This window comes from Pseudophryne corroboree, chromosome 2, assembly GCF_028390025.1.
Source record: "Pseudophryne corroboree isolate aPseCor3 chromosome 2, aPseCor3.hap2, whole genome shotgun sequence".
NCBI lineage: Eukaryota > Metazoa > Chordata > Amphibia > Anura > Myobatrachidae > Pseudophryne > Pseudophryne corroboree.
The window spans coordinates 588,357,071-588,379,029 of NC_086445.1; the positions used below are offsets into that span (position 1 = coordinate 588,357,071).

Here is a 21,959-nt window from a genome sequence, read left to right on the forward strand (position 1 = left end):
CACTGTAGGGCATATCTGGCATTGTGGGACATATATGTATCTTGCACTGTGGTGGCATATGCGTATCTGGCACCGGGGGCATATGTGTATCTGGCACTGTGGGGGCATATGTGTATCTGGCACTGCACTGTGGGGGCATATGTGTACCTGGCACTATGGGGACATACGTGTATCTGGCACTGTGGAGACAGTTATGTGTATCTGGCACTGTGGGGGCATATGTGTACCTGGCACTGTGGGGACATACGTGTATCTGGCACTGTGGAGGCAGTTATGTGTATCTGGCACTGTGGGGGGCATATGTGTACCTGGTACTGTGGGGACATACGTGTATCTGGCACTGTGGAGGCAGTTATGTGTATCTGGCACTGTGGGGGCATATGTGTATCTGGCACTGCACTACTGGGGGCATATGTGTATCTGGCCCCCATATGTGTATCATGCCCCCAATTTCATTGGCCATGCCCCATGCGGCATGTGGCCACACCCATTTTTTAGCACTGTGTCGGTATATGTGTATCTGGCACTGTAGGGGCATATCTGGCACTGTGGTGCATATGTGTATCTGGCACTGTGTGGGCATGCATAAAGCAGGGAATTAATGCAAGGGATGAGTGTGTTATACTCCCATTATATAAATCCCTAGTGAGGCCACATCTCGAATATTGTGTACAATTTTGGGCACCATACTACAAAAAGGATATCCTGGAACTGGAAAAGGTTCAGAGGTGGGCGACCAAACTGATTAAGGGGATGGAAAAGCTATAATACGATGAAAGGCTTGCTACTCTAGGCATGTTTACACTGGAAAAGAGAAGATTAAGAGGGGACTTGATTAACATTTACAAGTATATAAGGGGACAATACACAGAGCTTGCGGGCGATCTGTTTTTGGTAAGATTAACACAGAAGACACGTGGACATCCGCTAAGGTTGGAGGAGAGGATATTTCACACACAGAGACGAAAAGGTTTCTTCACAGTAAGGACAATACTTGTTTGGAATTCCCTGCCTGAGAGAGTGGTAATGGCGGACTCGGTCATTACTTTTAAGAATGGGCTAGATAAACTCCTAAAGGATAAGGATATACAGGGTTATGGTGGGTAGATCGCGCACTATATTTGAAAAAAAATAATAGCTGTCATTCTCAACATATAAAATGAATGCTAAAAATAATACAGTAGGAGACCACAAATAGGTTGAACTTGATGGACAAATTTTATTTTTTCAACCTCAGATACTATGTTACTATATATGTATCTGGCACTGTGTGGGCATATGTGTACCTGGCACTGTGGGGTATATTTATATCTGGCACTGTGTGGGCATATGTGTACCTGGCACTGTGGGGCATATTTATATCTGGCACTGTGTGTGCATATATGTATCTAGCACTGTGTGGGCATATGTGTATCTGGCACTGTAGGGGCATATGTGTCACTGTGGGGGCATATGTGTATCTGACACTGCAGTGGCATATCTGTCACTGTGGGGCGTATCTGGCACTATGGAGGCATCTGTGTACCTGGCACTGTGGGGCATATGTGTAGCTGGCACTATGGGGGCATATGTGTACCTGGCACTGTGGGGCATATGTGTATCTGGCACTGTGGGGGCGTATGTGTATCTGGCACCATGGGGTATATGTGTACCTGGCCCTGGGGACATATGCGTATCTGGCACTGTGGGGGCATATTTGTACCTGGCACTGTGGGGACATATATGTATCTGGCACTGTGGAGGTAGTTATGTGTATCTGGCACTGTGGGGGCATATGTTTATCTGGAACTGCACTACTAGGGGGCATATGTGTATCTGGCCCCCATATGTGCATCACGCCCCCATTTTCATTGGCCACGCACCAAGTGGCATGTGGCCACACCCATTTTTTGGCATGTGCACACAGTACCACTGAGAGATTTTTTCTACTTGCATCACTGACTGGGGCATTATCTGTATGTGGCACTGTACTGAAGCATTATATGTATGTGGCACTGTACTGGGGCATTGTATGTATGTGGCACTGTACAACATGACTAAAAATGGGGTTCATACTCCTACAAACGTCATACAGAAAGGTGTGCACATAAAAATGGGGTGTGGTTTTGTGACAACTAGGCCACACACCCATTTTTGCCTCTGGCGTGCGCATGATAATGGCTCTTTCACTTGACTCTAGATCTTTTCTGGCTTTTTGCCTCTGACTGGTTGGCCACCCCTGGCCTAGTGGATACCCAGCTTATGGTAATCAACTGGACGTCATGGACAGTGTCAGAATTGGGTATGATGGGCTCACTTCGAAATTAATTATATGGTCCCGTGACACACCAGACAGCAGCACACTGCTAAAGGGGAAGTAGTCATCTTGAGAACTAGTAAAAATTAGCTCATACGGTCTGTAACTAGTGTCTAGCAACTGTAGAGTGACTACATATACATGTCAGGTGCCATCAATTTTGGAAGTAAATATTTATGTTGTGAACAGTACAGCAACAATAAGGAACAAGGGTATACTGCATGGTTACTTAAATAGGCCAACACCAAGGTAACTGGCAGAGCTAGGGAGCAGGGCCTTGTGGCTAGGGGGCATGGCATTGCAGGAAATGCCAATTGCGATTCCTGACCACATTTTTCTCCACTGTGGGGGCATGGGCAGAGCTTTAGGTGTTGCTGACCATGCCCGCAGTCCCTCTCTTCATGGAATAGACACTGTGCGCATACGGATAGCATCTATTCTTCGCTGCTGTGTTAAGAAGAGCAGCAAGTGAGAGTGGTGCCTCACAACCCTCCCCCCACTGAGGATCACTGTGGCCTGCAGGTGGGATGGTGGGATAGTGTCCAAAGAACTGGACTGTCCCACCAAAATCGGGACAGTTGGGAGGTATGCAGATGCCATGGAATTCAATAGTGCCTGTATGTCCTGTTTGATGCTGCACAGTTTCTAGTGGAGTCCCTCCCCCACGTACACTAGGTGGGTATTTGATAATTTCATGGTAACAAGATGAATGTCACTTCTTTAATATACTGAGGTCTAGCCTCTTAATCTCACCACTTCTCTGACACATGTCCTCCACACAAGGGGCGGTATGTACCAGGGACGTGCAGTCAGGGGAGGCAGTGCCTCCCCTGTCATAATGATTAAAATACTACAAATAAGATATTTATAACACAGATTCTGTGATAAATATCTTCTTTTATTATTCTAATCATTTCCCCTGTGAATATGCCTGCATATTGGGTTGGGAGGCAGCGGGAGAGGAGCCTCCCGCTGCTAACACTAAAAATCGGGAAGTGGGGACAGGCAGGGGGAAGGGCCAAGCCATAGGCTGTAAAAGCCCATTGAAAAAACATAGGGAAGCAGCACCAGTACAGGTGCCTCATTGACAGGGGCGTGCATTCAGCCCACATGAATGCACACCCCTGTCAGTCCTGCAGATACGATTGGACTAGTGGATCCACTGGATATTCTGGCCAGCAGGCACAAATGCGGCGGCGCAACGCGGCGGCAGGACCCGGCGGAGAAAGGGTGGCTGGCGGCAGACCTAGATCCGAGAGGACCCAGTCCCTGCCAGCCATTCTGCAGAGTTCGGCAACGGAGCCAGCCCAACGCAGAATTCAGAGTGGCTGCGGCGGTGAAGAGGCGGAACGAGTGAGTGATTTTCAGTGAGGATGAGAGGAGAAAACTACAGGGAGCGCAGAGAAAGGCAGGTAACGCTGCGGGAGAGGATAGTACATCCTGCCCAAGATGTATTCTCTTCTCTCTTCAGTGTTGTAGCTCTTGATAAGATCTTGTAAAAAGGAAACACAACGGGGTATATTTACTAAGGTCCCGATTTTGACCGAGATGCCGTTTTTTCATCAAAGTGTCATCTCGGTAATTTACTAAGCAAAAATCACGGCAGTGATGAGGGCATTCGTAATATTTTTGAAGTCCTAGGAAAAAATCACGAATCAATACACCATCGGTCAAATACGCCTGCAATTTGCTAGAAATCGGGAATTTACTAAAAAGTGCAAAACACAAACACTGCCGACAATAGCCAAACACTGCCGTGATAAAATACAAATCGTGAAAAAGTGCTAAAAAAAAAACAGACCTGCTTTTTTATCCCGTATTTGTATAGGCATGCACGGATCCATGAGATCCGTGCATGTTTTTCAGTGGGAAGGGGGGGGAAATGTTATAATTTTTCAGAAAAAAAATTGCGTGGGGTCCCCCCTCCTAAGGCAAACCAGCCTCGGGCTCTTTGAGCCGATCCTGGTTGCAGAAATATGGGAAAAAAATGGACAGGGGTTCCCCCATATTTAAGCAACCAGCATCGGGCTCTGCGCCTGGTCCTGGTTCCAAAAATACGGGGGACAAAAAGAGTAGGGGTCCCCCGTATTTTTGAAACCAGCACCGGGCTCCACTAGCTGGACAGATAATGCCACAGCCGGGGGTCACTTTTATACAGTGCCTTGCGGCCGTGGCCGAAAGTGACCTCACCGCTGACCTGAAAGTTCCCACCATTGGTTACAATGGAGCGCATAGGCGCTACATTGTAACACTGCTGTGTGCCGCCTGTCATACAGTACAGGAGCACACAGCCGATCAGGAGGGTGCCACAACGTGGCGCTCCCTGATTGGCTGAAGAAACCCACTTAGACATCAGTCAGAGTGGGTTTCTGGCATTCGGGGAAAGGGGGCCCATGTGAAAACATGGGTCCCCTTTCAGTTCGTGGTCGGGTATCCGTTTTTTTATTTTTTCAAGTACGTGGATTACAAAAGGATTTACCGAGGAGCCTTCAACCATGGATTATGTGAGTATAATTTTTTCTACAGGTACACCATGGATTCTACTGGAGAAGAGGACCGACCTGCGTGGGAACATAAGGTAAGTATGTGTATATGGAGGTGTGGATGGATGTATTAAAGTTATACTTTCAAGGTGTGTGTGTAATGTCTTTATTGGGGTATTTTTTTAGTAGTAGTACTACAGGTACCAGCGGGCCCATTTTTCCGCCGCATGCTGGTACTTGTGGTTCTCCAAGTACCAGCTTGCGGGGGAGGCTTGCTGGGACTTGTAGTACCGCTACTAAAAACAATATCAAACACTTATCACAAAGGCTATCAGCCCCCCATCCGCAGCCCATTGGATGGGGGGGACAGCCTCGGGCTTCACCCCTGGCCCTTGGGTGGCTGGGGGGGGGGACCCCTTGATTGAAGGGGTCCCCACTCCCCCAGGGTACCCCGGCCAGGGGTGACTAGTTGGATATTTGATGCCACGGCCGCAAGGCACTGTATAAATGTGACCCCCGGCTGTGGCATTATCTGTCCAGCTAGTGGAGCCCGGTGCTGGTTTTAAAAATACGGGGGACCCCTACTCTTTTTGTCCCCCGTATTTTTGGAACCAGGACCAGGCGCAGAGCCCGATGCTGGTTGCTTAAATATGGGGGAACCCCTGTCCATTTTTTCCCCATATTTCTGCAACCAGGATCGGCTCAAAGAGCCCGAGGCTGGTTTGCCTTAGGAGGGGGGACCCCACACAATTTTTTTTTTACATTTAAACTTTATTTTTATTTTTAACAAAGTGCACAATGAAGCCCAGCACGGATCTCTCAGATCCGGCCGAGATTCATTGTATTAAAGTCGGCAGTGTTTTACAAGTCACTCACGTAAAACACTGCCAAAAAAAACGAATGACATCGACATCGGAAAACCCGAAAATGCAGAATACGGCAGCTTAGTAAATTAGTCGTAATCAATTCAAAAAGTTGCATATTTACACTTTCGATGTCATTCGTGATTGAACTTTGACCTCAAACGGGAAAACACGAATCTTAGTCAATTTACCCCAACGTGTCACGAGAAATAACTTGCCTCAAAACTAGTCAAGCAACAAACAACATATAGAACAAGAGGAACTTGTCTTCATATAATATAATTTGCCTGAAAGGACTGTAACTGGATATAACTTGCATGTAAAATCATACAAATACGAATCTAGTACAAAAGATTGGAGAAGTAGTGGCACTGAATATGAGGATGAGTGGAGGAGTAATCCCGGCTGGGGTGAGCAGTTCAAGGTAAAACCACTGGTGGTTCAGGTGGCTGCTGGCAGCGTTCAGCTGTGTGTGGGGAGCAGTGCCCTAGTTACCAGGTTACTGACACTTGCCTGCCAGTTACGGATGCCTATCCTTATACGTTTACACTTACAGTCCAACACACACAGCTAGGTGAAAGACTGCTGTAAAGGTATATCGTATTTTGGGGCTCATTCAGAGGTGAACGCTATAGTTGCCGCTACTGTGGCTGGGTGTCAATATGCAAATACCACAGGAGTCGCCTGTGTATGTAGAAATCTCCTGCCAGCTTTTCTGATTCGCTGCTGCATTTGAAGACTATAGGGTCTATATACTAAGCCTTGGATGGAGATAAAGTGGACGGAGACAAAGAACCAGCCTATCAGCTCCTAACTGTCATTTTTCAAACCCAGCCTTTGACATGGCAGTTAGGAGCTGATTGGTTGTTACCTTATCTCCGTCTACATCATCTCCATCCAAGGCTTAGTAAATAGACACCATAGTATCAGATCATCTGCATGAACATTGGACATCTGAGTAACCCTCCAGTGAAATCAGCCTGCCTGGGCCAGCGAGGCAGCATCCTAAAAGGCAGCCACTGGCTTCGGTACGCCCAGAAAATGGGTCCGTCACACCCTGTTTTCTGGGACACTTCCTGTCACTGCCCCCAATCGCCAGCAGAATGTCAATCATGCTAAGGCTTTTGGGGCACTGTGAGCGACATCGCAACCCAGATCTGCACATGCACAGTGCGACTTTTGCGCTTACACAAATCTAAAAACATTGGAGATGTGTGATAATATCAAGTTAACGCACATCTCTGCATTTGTGTGGTTGTGAATTTTAGCTGCAATACTTATGTGAATGATGACATTTTCTCTTCACAGAGTGTAATAAGGTGGCATTATGTAAAACCTGTATATAGTTGGGCATCCCTGTCCAAATGTATTTAACAAAGGATGTTGGATAATACATGAACAAAACGCATTTGCACTCCAAAGTATATGCTTAAACAGAAGGTAATTATTCAGCAGTAACTTTTATTCTGCAGAAACCCTGTTAATAAATCACACTAAGCTGTGAAATCCCCTACAGTATATTGCAGGAAACTGGAAAAAAATAGATTATCACACCATACCAAATATGTCTATGTCCTGACTCCTAGCAGTATTATCTTCCTGTTACTCAGGGTGGTTTTGATTTGTATGATGATAAAGCTACCACAAATGCAGTAGCAGCTAAAGTGTTAAAATACACAAATGCTATTTTAAGCAGTCTCTGTGTATGAGTGTGAGATGGACTGTGTAAAAAAGTTAAACGCCCACTTTACTTATCTGAGTATCGTACAGAGCCATCAGACGGACCGTGCACACCGCAAACATCAGCGAAACAGCGAGAAACATCAGTGGTTCACCTAGGTCCCTGGGTCACACAGATAGAACTCTGTAACTTTCAACAAATATGGCCACTATGTCAGTGGTTCTGCCTGAGATAAATCATCCACAGGCAGAAGCACAGCCATGACACTCACATTACTTGGATACAACACTGTCTCTTTTTGTGTGTAATTTTGGTTAACACCCGTTCTCCACCCATATTTGCAAATGCTGCGCAATGGTCTTCTCAGGTACTTGCGATTTAGCAGTTTGGACATGCCAGAACCTAGTACAGACCCTGAACATGTACAGTATTAATACTTAACATAGATGGTCTATATACTATAGGCTGTATAAAACACATTTAACTAATATACATAAGTGGTCAGGGAAAAGTGAGGGTTTCTGAGAATATTTGGGCATATGAAGTAGAAATACATCGGCCATTTGCAAAAACATTTTGTTTGTGTTTAAGTTAGTGGAAAGAGGAAGAGAAGTGTCACTGTGGTTTTGTATTCGTCCCCATTGTTGCTATTTCTTACACCATAGCATAATGGTTAGCATGAGTGTACAATTTTACATTATATTTCAGCTGCTGGGTTGAAGCACATGGGGATAATTCTGGGTCATGCTTCAGTAAACTGTCATTTGTGGTTGTCAGAATTAAGCAGTGAACCTGAACAATGTGGTTTAATGTTAAAGAAAAAAATGTTTCAATGAATTAGCAGTTAGGCAACTTTTTAGATTCTCCAAATTACAGTACTAGTACTTATATTTTCTCCCAGTACTCTTGGGTAGATGCAATATTTCTGAGAGGTCATCTAGACCAGTGACGTGTGGCGAGATCAGTGGCTATTGAAATGAATAAAAAAAATATATATATGGGGTTCCCCATACTCAACCATAACCAGCACCAGGCTGAACCAGCCAGGGGAGGTAATGCCACAGCAGGAGAACACTCGGTCTGGGCTCCCCCTGCCATCACATTAAACTCCCCCCCCCCCCCCCCCAAACCAGTCAGCCCAGGGCTGGAATTCCTCGGAAAGTGGGGACCCCAGAAAAAATAAATGGAGTCCCCCCGCCCGAGCATCAATCAGCAGTGCTACGCCCCACACCCCTGGTGGCGGTGGGTGTGGAGTTCATGTTATAATATTGTTCTTTACAGGCGGCCTACAGGTCCCAGCAAGCCTCCCCTAGCATGCTGGCACTTGGAGAACTACAAGTGCCTGCATGCCCGGACATTCAGGGCCCACTGGCACCTGTAGTCCTCCTGTAAAGAAAATATTAGAATAAACACATGACACATTTTATTTAAAAATGTTTATTGTACAGCGTCTTCACCTGGGGGGCAGCGGCCTTTGGGCAGCTCTTTTCTATGACCACCGCCGGGGTGATGACACGGCGAACTGTTATTGGCTCATGGCGGCCATCTTAGATTAAAAAAATTACGCTAATGGCGCCATTTTTGAAATTGGAACCACTCCGCTCTGCTGCCGAACTCTGCAATATGACCGACAGGGACTGGATCCTCTTGGATCCAGGCCTGCCGTCTTGCCAGCTATCCCCGCCAAGTCCCGCCGCTGCTAACGCCCGCACCTCTGCCGCATCCCCGCCACACATCCCGCTGCCCAACCAGTGATGACATCGGATCCATCACTGGACAGCTGTATTCAGTGACAGATCCGCTGTCCAATCACATCTGCCTGACTGACGGGTGTACTTTCATGTGCAGTGAAAGCTTGCCCCTGTCACCGAGGCACTTAAACTAGTGCCGCTTCTCATGTTATTTTCAATGGGCTTTTAATGCCCACGCTTGGCCCTGCCCCGCCCGCCCCCTGCTCCCGCAGCTTTCCTATTTTTAATGTATAATTGGTTAGTATAATACAAATCAGATCCTTATGGCACAGAATATGTGTCATAAGTATCTTCTTTGTATTATTTTAACCACTAATGACAGGGGAGGCACTGCCTCCCCTGACTGCACGTCCCTGATCTAGTCCCAGTTTTATCTAACACAATAGAAATACACAATGAAAATTCAAATGCAATCCACAATCTCCTGCTTTACAAAACATTGGAGCAAGTGCGGGTGTCTGGTGGAATGGTAGAAGAATGCCAGAGTCTACTAGCTGCCCGAGAGTAGAGGGCCCGCAATGGAGGCTGCACGCGGGTGCCTCCCTCACTTAAAATGCCCCTGCCATGAATATATGTATATATATATACCTTCCAGGGGTCCAGCACTCTCACCCAACCTTATGAAACTACTGGGATGTCTCCACGTTTAATGGATAATCCAATATACTATATATATATTCTCAGAGAATTGCACCGACCCGAACTTCCCGATCCGGGTCCAGATCTGAGTCTGGCTCTGGCTTTCCCGCCAGACTCGGATCCCAAAATGAGGCAAAACGTCATCATCCCACTTTTGGATTCTTGCGGGGTTTTGGATTCTATATTCCCGATGATCAGCTCCATTTTCACTCCGGCTGTGATGAGTGCACTGAACGGCCTTGTCCATCTTATTGCTGGGTTGTGGGGTGTGGGCATGGGTCTGCTGGCTGCTGTAGTGCTGGTGTATCAGTCCAGGGGTGCACTCTCTGTCGTTAAGTGGTGTATCTGACAAGGCGTGATCTGCCCATAATCCATATACATCCAGGGGCTCTTCCCCAGTGTTAAATAAACCCAGTATACGTACATCCAGGGGCTGGGGTGTCCTAGTGTGACCTTTGTATCAGTCCAGGGGTGCTTTGTCTGTCATCTGGTGGTGTATCTGACAATGGGTGATCTGTTCATATACATCCAGGGCTCTGCTCCAGTGTTAATAACTCAGTATACTGTGTATACATCCAGGGGATGGTGTGTCCTAGTGTGTCCTAGGTATCAGTATCAGTCCAGGGGTGCTCTTTCTGTCATCTGGTGATGTATCTGACAAGTGATCTGTCTGTATACATCCAGGGGCTCTGCCCCAGTGTAAAAATGAAAACCCAGTATATTATGTGTACATCCAGGGGCTGGTCTGTCCGACTCCTATCAGTCTTGGGGTGCTCTGTCTGTCATCTGTTGTATCTGACAAGGGGTGGGTGCTCTGTCCACCTAGGAGGGGATCTGTCCCAGGGGCTCCATTCCAGTGTAAAATTAAAATAATAAAAGCTAAAAGCCTAAAATATAATTATAAAAAAAAAAAATTGTGTTTGTTTCTTTGTGCTTTACTAGGGATGGACATCAGAAGCCCACCATCAAAAGATGTCTGGGCATCCGCCATTGAATCTTTCGATGAAATGGTAACTGACCATTGCATCAAAAGAATTCAATAGAAGAAAAAAAATCATATGATTTGAGCATGCACAAAAAAAGTCCTGTTTGCGCATGCGCAACCCTCTGCAGTATGGCAGTCGGGGATGGGCCTTGGGGGCGGGACCATCGCTACACCATCAAATGTTTACCATTAAATAGCGGCAAATATCGGAACACCGCCATCTAATGGTAAACAATTGATGGTGTAGCGATCCCCGCCAGGGGTAGTCTTGGAATATCCTCCCTGTTTTCCTAGGACTAAGGGTTAGTGCAGTGGTTCTGAACTCCAGTCCTCACGTACTACAAAACGGTCACATTTTGTGGATCTCTTTAATCATATACAGGTGAGTAAACTATACAGGTCAGTAATTACCCTACCTACTTCCACAGACAGAGGAAGCCTCAAAACTTGACCGGTTTGGAAAACTTTGAGAGCTCAGGTTGAGACCCAATGTGTACCTTTGCAAAAAAAATAAACTACATCAAGGAATATAAAACAAAGTAAAGGTGAACTTTAATACTTAGATGAATGGTGGCAGGAAATCTAAGTTTGTACCGGCAAATAGGGATGCTCATCGATGGCTTGCCACAGATGGTTGATGGTTTTGCCATCTATGGTGGATATCCGATGGTTCTTTGCCATGGATGACTGACAGGGCGCCAATGTTTTTTTTAATTGGCTCAGGGGCACTGAGCTTAGCTCCACTCCTTGGTGATCGACTATTGTGACATTGGAGATACATTCGTTTTCCCCATTGTTCTATATTTCCATTGTCCTTGGGAATCAAATATAATAAAAATTAGAAATGTTGTTTATTTCTTATCTGATGTTAGTGTTCTCTGTCAGAACATGTCTCAAAATTGGACTTCTGCCTGAAACTGGGCAGCTAAAATAACAGTAATGCCACTTGAAGATGATAAATCCTAAGAGGTTGAAGGTGTAAAAATTCAAATATGGGAAGGGGTCATTAATTTTACAGCTGTCTCCCAGATGGATCCGATGGGATATATAAAACCAGGGGTGCCAGAACGTGTTGTTGTTGGGGGTAAAGCATATATAAAAATAAATTTTGGCACTCCCCCCCCATTATCCACCCCCACCCCACGCGTGGAGCAATTACCACCCAGATCACCATGGAGAATCTGATTCAAAACTCCGGTGCCGCAGGGTGCTGTCCCGTGTCCTCCTGTCCTAGCCGGCACTCAGATGCATTACTGGGAGGAGGCGTGGCCATTCTGAGCCTGCTGGGATATCTCCGCCTCCTCCCAGTAATGCCTCTGTGAAGAGCCGGCTGGACAGCACATGGGGCAGCACGCTGCAGCGCCGGAGTTTTGAATTCACAGTCTCCGCTGTGATTTGGGGGGGTAAGCGCCCCCCTCCCCACACCTGCTCCTCTGTCATGTTTGGGGGCGGCATGCTGCCCCCTTGCCCTCCCCCCCCCCCCCATTCCGACGCCTTTGTATGATACAGATGAAATTAAAATATCTAGTGTAGAGGTTTCCAGCCACAGTCTTCAAAGCACATTAACAATCCAGGTTTAAGCATATCGATACTTTAGTACAGGTGGCTTAATTAGTAGCTCGATTATTTTGATTTAACCATCTATGCTCAAGTATATATATCAATAACACTTGACTAGCGTGCCTTGAGGATTGAGGTTGAGAAACAGATCTTGTATATTAACTTTGATGAGTTATTGAATAGGGATGCTTTAAATGAAAAGATTGTATCTAGCTAGAATAAGAGGATTCATTCAGTATTTTACAAAATAAGCAACAAAAAGGATGATGATTGACAGGAATAAATATTTAAAAAACTAGGACTATCCATGGAAATTGAGGAAGCAGGGAAAGTTTAAAAACATTTGGTCAGCTGTCTCCTATGTTAATAAATGCTCCATCAAAAGCTCTCCTACATATTGCATTGAGAATGAAACTGTTGACCTGGCCATAATGCCCACTTGCTCACAATGTCAACATTGATCAGGACGATTTTCATCATGTTGACACTGATGATATGTCAACACGATCAGAATGTCATCATTCGTCCCTGGTGGTCTAGGGGTGACTTACCTGATACATCGGGTCCGGTGGCTCCAACAATGTCTTCCGGGTCCGGTGGTCATCTGATGCGTCATCTCAAGTCGCACTTGCGGAGTATGCCTAACCCTTAACCCTCACCTCCCCTCCCACAGCCGAATGTTGGTGTATCATATGTCAACATTTCACGGGTTGACATTGTTAATATGTGGACATTATGCACACACCAACATAATCGATGTTGACATTTTGACATGGTCGGCATTACAGTTGTCAATATTCTGATGTCAACATTATGAATGTTGACATTTTGGCTACATCCCAGTCTATAGATAGAAAGGGGCACGGACTAATGTAAATCCAACAAAACGGTTTTGTCATTTGATTCGACCATTTTCTTTGTTATTATGTGTAAATGATCATGCAAATTATTGTAAGTTTGCTTCATACCAATACAAAATAACAGTACAGTATAATACAACTGTAATTAAAATAAAATAATTATTATTAAAATATGTAAATTTGAAGAGATCATGTTGTACCTTTAAATATCTCCCATTTACTTCAAAGAGGCATGAATGATAATAGTATTTAAATCCACACAGAAAGTTTTTTATAAGCTATGTTCATCTTAGTTAACAAAAGCTAGTTATGTAAGTCATTTATGTAAGCTGTGTATATTTCAATGAACATGCCTGCAATGAAATGGTATCCTCACCTAAAACAGGATATCGTATTATTTATTGGTGAAGTCTGCGGATGTGTATTTTCCACATCTGCCTGTTAAGTCCAATCTGAAGACACTACAATATGTAATACGGGTGAGTTTGCTTTTTGTTGGGTTACTATGCAAGTTCTCTTGTTTACTAAACAAATCATTTATCAACCACTATGTGTCCCTGTCCATGTACAACCACTAGACTTACCATGGGATTTACATGCTCATTTGTCTCTATGATCACCCTGAATATTCCCAGTCATTTTGGTAGAGGAAGCTCTTTAAACTGGGTGCTAAACTTCAGCACCGCCACCTAGTTTTGATGTACAGGGAAGAGGACTGCATATAAGGCATAGAATTTGCTGTAGTTAGCTGACAACAGCTTATAGATATTGCAGATGAAGCAAGAAAAGGTTCTTGTAGATTGCAACACATCTCATGCTAATTTTTAATGTCATCTTAGTACTAAAGATACTGTACATACAGCTCTGCATATAACTGAATATACACATTTACACCTTCAATTCCCTCCTTCCCCACCTCCATCAGTGTTAATGTCTTTCATACTTTTCCTGTGTACTTAACTTTGCCATTTACTTTCTCTCCAAAATTGAGATGTCATGGACATCTCGTCCCGCATCCCTAAAGGCTCCATTTCATTTTTCCTTTACCTCCCCACCAGGACTGTTGACCTAGTCCTGAAGTTCATGTATGCCTCTCCCCTTGGCTCCTAGATTCCATCCCCACCCTCATCCTCTGGTTTCTCCCACCTGATTCCACTTTGCCCACATTGCCAACCTATCTATCTCTTTTTTAGTACCTTCCTCTTATTCCTCAAACATTTCCTTGTGTGCACCATGCTTAATAAACCCTCCATTAAGCCCTTCTGCCTCTCTATCCTCCGACCTATCTCCAAGCTCCTCAAGCAGGTTGTGTACAACCGCGTCACCTCCTTACTTTCTACCCACTCCCTCCTAGATCTTCCGTAATATTACTTTCACTTCTTCAGTCCAACAAAACTGTTCTCATGAAGGTCACTTATGACTTCACAGCCAAATCCAAAGGCAATTTCTCTTGTACTCCTCAACCTCACTAAAGCATTCAATGCCACTGACTACCCCCTGAACCTATAAAACTTCCCTTCAATCCTGGTTCAACTCCTATATGTCCAACCAGTCCTTCTTTATCTCTACATGAACCTCCACCCCCTCTCCAGTTCAGTTTACAATTGGGGTCCCCCAATGATCAGTCCTTGGTCTCCTTCTTTTCTTCTCTACGCCTCTCCTTGGTGAGACTTCCAGCTACTTTGGGCTCTAGTATCACCTCTATGTCAACTATGCCCAAACTGACATGTGTCCCAAGATCTCTCACCTTCTGTCTCTCCTGCGTTAACCCTTGTCTGCTGGTCATCATTTTCCACTCTCATTGCTCTACCTTTGCAGATGGCTTGTAAAACCTTTTACGTAAAAGATTATAATCATTTTGTCCTGTGTACGTAACGCATGAGCAATTATGGCCAACTTGTCTTCCATTCTGCATTGTTACCTATGCGCTGAATAATAAAATTTTAAAAATAATAAATGTGCACATATCTTCAATGGTGTGGTTAGATGTCAGTAACAAACAAAAGTGCATTTATTCTATTTTATACTATGCATAAGGAAAGAAAACCTGCAAAGAATCTACTATGTATAACAAATGGGAGTAGTAAAAACCAATATGTGAATATTGATGAATGGTCAAGATACGATGCTGACTATACAAGCTCATATTTGTACCATACAAGATAAATTGCCTACAATATGGTTTCTATTTTGTTTACAGGTTCAGTATATGATATCCAGGGATCTGAATGTTGCTTGTCAACTGGGGATTTGCTGAAAGTTGTTGGCAAAGAGTTGCAATCTGTGTCTCTTGTGAATCTGCAAACAGGAAAGTACCAGAACCTACCCAATGACTTCCAAGGTATAATTATTTTAGTCAATATATAGTTTGTAAAAGTGAGGTTGCTATTTGCTTTCAATGGCAACCTATTGGTTCTTATTTAGTAGCCTGCTGGTCAGGGCCGTCTATTCGTATGGGCTCAATGGGCTCTTGCCCAATGGCCCCAGGAGTATAAAAGCCCTAGGCTGATAGCTGAGGGTCCCCTCTTTCCAGGGGTACCAGATTTTTAAAATCGGCCATGGTGAACCGGAGATATCCGACTTGAAACCATCCAAGCCTCCAATTGCTCTTCCCAGCCATACATCTTGGGTTCTGTCTGACTTAGACATACTCTATTTGGTATATTCCAAAAGCTGGGACTCTCCCCTTTTAGTGGACACTGGCAGGCTCCTCTCCCCTTTTGGTGGACACAGCAGGCTCCTGAGCTCTGATCCCCAAGTCCCCAGTACCTCCTGAAAGGTGGGACTCTCTAGTTTTTTGTTTTGTTTTATCCCATTCAAAGCTAAGAAATCTAATTTCAGGAACTTGAGATATCTGCATTTAAGCAAGCTGACCTCCCACCAAAAAATGATGAATATTAAGCCCACTCCACTATCCCCTCCTCCCCTATGTATTAAACACCCCCTACCACCCTGGAAAATGTACCGGGGCCCCTTTATTCAGCCCAATGCCTCCTTCTACAGTTTAGCCCCATCTGTGCAGTAAAGGAGTAATTAGCAGAAATGACTGCTCCAGGTCCTACATGCTCAGCGGAAGATAGAACACCCCCTACCGCCCGCGGGACATCAAAGCTGCCGCTGATAGCACCCCCCGCCCCTAGTACTGGAGGATGGGTAGGGGGCCCAGTGCATTGCTGTGCCCAGGGGCCTACACTGCTGTTAAGACGGCCCTGCTGCTGGTTGCTGGAACAGGTGCTATTCTGGCGAGTTAGCCCATATTTTTAAAATGGTCTTAATTCAAAAGGCAAACTCAGGTTAATTTTGCCTTTTAAATTATTGTCAATTTAAAAATATGGGCTAACTCCCCGAATTGCACCTGTGCCTGCAACAGATTGGGGGTCATTCAGACCCGAACGCAGCCGCACATCTGTACGCAATTGCTGCATTTGGGTGGTCTGTGAACGCACACTGGCTGCAGTGTGCATGCGCAACCTAGCACATTGTAGCCGCAGTTTGATTGGCAGCGGCGGGCGTTTGCGGGGCGGCAATGTGTCATTTGAGGGGCGGGCCGAATGGGGGTGTGCCTTGACCATTTTCAGGGTGGCTGTGTGACGTCACACACAGCCCCTCCGATTAAAAAAATGCCGGCTGACCGCCTAAAGGGGTCAACCTTAGTTTGATGTGTCCGCAATCTAATTGCAGACGCATCCGGAGGTGGCCCATCACACGTGCTGGGCGTCCTTTCCCTGTGCTGTGTGGCCCCCAGCATGTGAGGAGATGGAAGCAGATCTGGCTGCTCTGAATCAGGTCCATTATTTTGTCTTAATCATATTTTAAACTGTATTCATTGATAAAGAAAATACATCTCAAATAAAGTGGATATGCAAAAGCATCAAAACTTTAAGAGAGAGGAAGTTTTTAAAACAATAAAAATTAGGAATCATATACTTGAGCAGGTTTAACTTTATCCAAATGGAAACCCTACTGAGATCTATTTCACAGTGCAGTTCTGGTAGGGTGTTAAGCCCTTGCTCATAGGGGGGTCATTCAGACCTGATCACTCGCTAGCTGGTTTTTGCAGTCCTGCGTTCGCTTAGTCGCCGCCCACCGGGGAGTGTATTTCAGCTGTGAAAGTGTGCGATCGCATGTGCAGCCGAGCGGTACAAAAAACCTTTGTGCAGTTTCTGAGTTGCCTAGAACTTACTCAGCCGCTGTGATCACTTCAGCCTGTCCGGGGCCGGAATTAACATCAGACACCCGCCCTGCAAACGCTTGGACACGCCTGCGCTTTTCCAACCACTCCCTGAAAATGGTTAGTTGCCACACACAAACAGTGAATATAACAGAAAAGTGCCTTGGCGCCAACAACAAATCAGCTGCACACAGGCTGGTCTAAGAGGTATCCCCAATACTAAAGATAAATGCAGGTAAGGTTAGGTAAGACCAGATGTCGTGCGCTTAATTAAATTATAAAAGAGGGTACTTTCCTCACAAATCTTCTGTTAAAAACTTCATACAAAATAGGGTCCACATGTGGAAAGAAACAGAATTCAAAATATAGTGTAGTATACTTCAAAATTGAAAGCGAGTCAAATTAATCATATATTTGATGCACGGATGGTGCCAATGGAAATGGATGGAGGATTACCAGAACTAAGTGTAGTACAGGCCTCTATATATGCCTCTCAAAGTGTTCCGTGGCTAGGATGATCGTGCATCAAACCCCTCACAGGCCCTCTGTCATCCACCTATGTCACCAACACTCCCCAGAAACGAAATTCATATAGGGAAAACAAATTCCAAATATAGTGTAGTAGGTTCGGTATAAAATGTAATTTTAATAAATAAATACAAATAAAAAGTAGCTGATGTACAAAGAATGGGTAATGAATGGAGAATTACCACAAATATGATAACAAACAGCGTTGAAAATAAGTCTCACTGATAAAGATGCAGCTCAAATGTCCCTTATTGTCAAAAAGGTAAAGTTGATGAAGGGAGAGATCCCGAAACCGGTCGGCACTGCATGACAGGAAAACTTTGTGTGGCAAAGAGCTCACCGGATGGATGGAATTGTGTGCTACTTGGGAGAAGGGTTCCGGAGCCAGTTTCCCCTTCATTTGACACCAGAAGGCACATACTTCTTGAAAATCCGGTAAACCTCCAACTTTACCTTTTTGACAATAAGGGACATTTGAGCTGCATCTTTATCAGTGAGACTTATTTTCAACGCTGTTTGTTATCATATTTGTGGTAATTCTCCATTCATTACCCATTCTTTGTACATTAGCTACTTTTTATTTGTATTTATTTATTAAAATTACATTTTATACCGAACCTACTACACTATATTTGGAATTTTGTTTTCCCTATATGAATTTCGTTTCTGGGGAGTGTTGGTGACAAAGGTGGATGACAGAGGGCCTGTGAGGGGTTTGATGCACGATCATCCTAGCCGCGAAACACTTTGAGAGGCATATATAGAGGCCTGTACTACACTTAGTTCTGGTAATCCTCCATCCATTTCCATTGGCACCATCCGTGCATCAAATATATGATAAATTTGACTCACTTTCAATTTTGAAATATACTACACTATATTTTGAATTCTGTTTCTTTCCACATGTGGACCCTATTTTGTATGAAGTTTTTAAAAGAAGATTTGTGAGGAAAGTACCCTCTTTTATAATTTAATTAAGCGCACGACATCTGGTCTTACCTAACCTTACCTGCCACCCACAAACGCCTTCTTCCTGTCAAGCGCCTTGTGATCGGCTGTGCGAATGGATTCTTCGTAAAACCCATCGCACAGCAACGATCCGCTTTGTACCCGTGCAACGTGCCTGCGCATTGCGGTGAATACGCATGCGCAGTTCTGACCTGATTGCAGCACTGCAGAAAACGCTAGCGAGCGATCGGGTCTGAATGACCCCCATTGTCCACTATCATAACAATAGTGCTGCAAATACAGATTATAACACAACACATGAACAAAGCGCCTTGAGTCCTGTTGGAGAAAGAGCACTATGTAAATAAAATTATTAATGTTATTATTATTACTATTATTATTATTATTATATGTACATTATTTGTGTTTTTTTCAGTATACATAACCAAGCAAATGATTGAAAGTCACATTATCAATTTGTACAATAAAGTACTTAAATAAAGTTTCAATATTTTTTGAGATTATGAAATTATATATTGCTTTATGTAATGAAAATAAATATCTGTATTCCAGGTGTTTTTCAAATCAGTGTGCATAATTGTGTGTACAACACTCTTGGGAAGTTACACGAGCAGTTATCCTATGGAGATTACATGCTTCCATACTGGTTTACCTCCAAGTCTGACGTTACCGTGGGAGATCATCTCTTAAAGCAGCTACTTCCTATTCAATTAGTGTCAGTTGACAGACACACCCATTGTGCTGAGTGTCATGTCTGCCATGGTCCAGAGTCATACAGCATCACCATCCCCTTATCAACGGCGGGACAATTCTATGAGTGTGAAAATGAGGAATCATATCAATTGGAACAGATATTGCAATCTCCAGCATTACTGAAACGTAATTTGAAATGCAGAAGTATTGGGACTGAAATGTACAATCTCAGGCCAGTGTATGAAATCAATACTATCATGCAGAGTGAGTTTATGAAATTAAGTGAAATAACTACTAAAAAGAAACTGTTTCCATAATGAATTTTCATTTAAATATTTGTAATTCTCCGACATTCTTTTATAGAACCACGGTTCAAACTGTAGGTCATAGGGGGAAATTTAATAACAGTGAACTTATTTTAGTTTAAAGTCATTAACAGTAATTTAAAAACGGTTTGCCTAGTGCACAGCAAAAAGCACACCTTGTTGCTTGTTTGCGGGTCCGGTTGGAAATGTGCATGGCAGAAAATCCATCTGACTACCACTTTAGTACAAGGAGACAAATCTTCCCTGTGTGTCTCTTTACTATGTTCTAAATGCTCCCTGTGGGAGACAATGTTTCAGTCAAGACTGACAATATTTATTTAGAGTATGGAGCACTTACTGTATAGCTGAATGATGGAGAGTTTTGTCTCCGGGTTCCAGTTAATTATTTTAACTCTAAGAGCACCTCATTCATGAATTTTATGTTGTCTGATTGCTCTTAGATTTTGCTCAGGTCATAATCATTTAGGGAAGACCCCAATCCACTCAGCTCCTTCTATAACAAATTACTAAATGTAGTACCCCGCACCCTTGCAGTCACCACTGGTCTACAAGCCATGTACGTCCTTCAGAGTGCATATATTTGCATATAATAGAGAGATAATGTCACTAAATGGCATTTTCACTTGACCCACACTTTCAGAAATAACACTTATATTCTATAAAATACACACATTATTTTGGTTTTACCCCTATTGTAGAAATACATCATCAAATGTCTGTCTGTCTTTCTATTTATCTATCTATCTATCTATCTATTTATCTATCTTTCTAGTCATTTTCAAGCCATACCTTTCCCTTATTGCAGTGAGAAAAGATTTTGTGAAGATACCATCAAGCCTAGAAGTAGATGTAATAGACATCACTGACCAGTGTGGAGACATCACCTTTATCCAGCCATTGCTCTTGACAGAAGTTTGTGAGCATGAAGACAAGTTTCCAGTTGTAGCAGAAATTCTGGATAGAGGAGAATGCAACCATTTGTTGAACAATGACAAATACTCTGCTCTACATAGAGGACAAAAAATCATAATTTACAAAAAAATTATTTCCAAAAAAGTGCTAGCATCAGGCACAAAAGGTAGGACATCCAGGTTCTTTTACATACACAATTTGTACCGAGGGAAATTTCGTCAAAGACCAAGAGAGTTTTCATCAATTTACGATATTTGGGCCAGAATGATAGATAAAAGCAAATTAACGGTGGTGGCTACCCAGGATTGTGAGAGTGTTAGTGATAATTTCCCTTCGCTTTGTATTGGAGATCATTTACATATTTTGCATCATACCAGAGCGGTCCCATCAATGGGAACAGAAGAAGTAGATATGTTAGCGTGTATTAAAGAATCTGCAGATGATGATGATGATGATGATGATGATGATGATGATGAACCTGAAGAAATCATGCTGCCTTTTTATATGGAAGGACGTTTTGTAGAAGACGTTAAAGATAATAAAAAATACAGTATTTCCAATATAATTCAGAAGCTTCAGTTTCCTTGCGATGTCAAAGTTGTGACAAAAGACACAGCTTTGCCTGTTGATCCTTTGGCTTCTTTTGGTTCTCTCAGGCTGGAAGAGACTATTGAAGAACCTGTTTTGTTGGTCAGTCTATGTGACAAGGTCTCAGAATGTTTTGAGCTGCCTATTACATACTGTAATATTTCAGTGGTTTTATTGGAAGATCCAGTGACATCAGTTGAAGGACCGATTACTTCCATTACGGTGGAAGAGCTTCAGGAATGGTTTTATTATAGTCTGCTGAAAAGCTTGCCAAGCAATCAACTGCCGCCTCCGAGGCCACCTAAAAGACAAACCCAAACTAAAGAAGAAAAACCACACGCTGAATCTGCAAGGTCAAAAAATACAATTCCTCTCAGTTTAAAGGTTTGTGATTGTGTATCATTGTGTTATTATAGGTAATATTTACTAATTTCCCTTTCCTGTTATATCTTTTTGTATATAACCTGCTTCAAATTGCATTTTTAGTGAGCATACAACAAGAATCAGAGGGAGTTATTCAGGTTTGTTTGCAAACCAAAAAAGCACACTAATGGGCAAAACCATGTGCACTGCAGGGAGGCAGATGTAACATGTGCTGAGAGATTTAGATTTGGATGGGTTATATTGTTTCTGTGCAGGGTAAATACTGGCTGC

General features: G+C 43.7%; 1 protein-coding gene across 1 annotated transcript in view; it reads left to right on the forward strand.

Moving 5' to 3' along the window:
- THEMIS2 (thymocyte selection associated family member 2) overlaps positions 1–21,959 on the forward strand; it is a 39,057-nt gene that overhangs the window by 2,839 nt on the left and 14,259 nt on the right. The window contains exons 2-4 of the mRNA XM_063954556.1: positions 15,319–15,459; positions 19,339–19,743; positions 20,611–21,689. Coding sequence (XP_063810626.1) covers positions 15,319–15,459; positions 19,339–19,743; positions 20,611–21,689 — 1,625 coding nt within the window. The remainder of the gene's footprint in view (positions 1–15,318; positions 15,460–19,338; positions 19,744–20,610; positions 21,690–21,959) is intronic.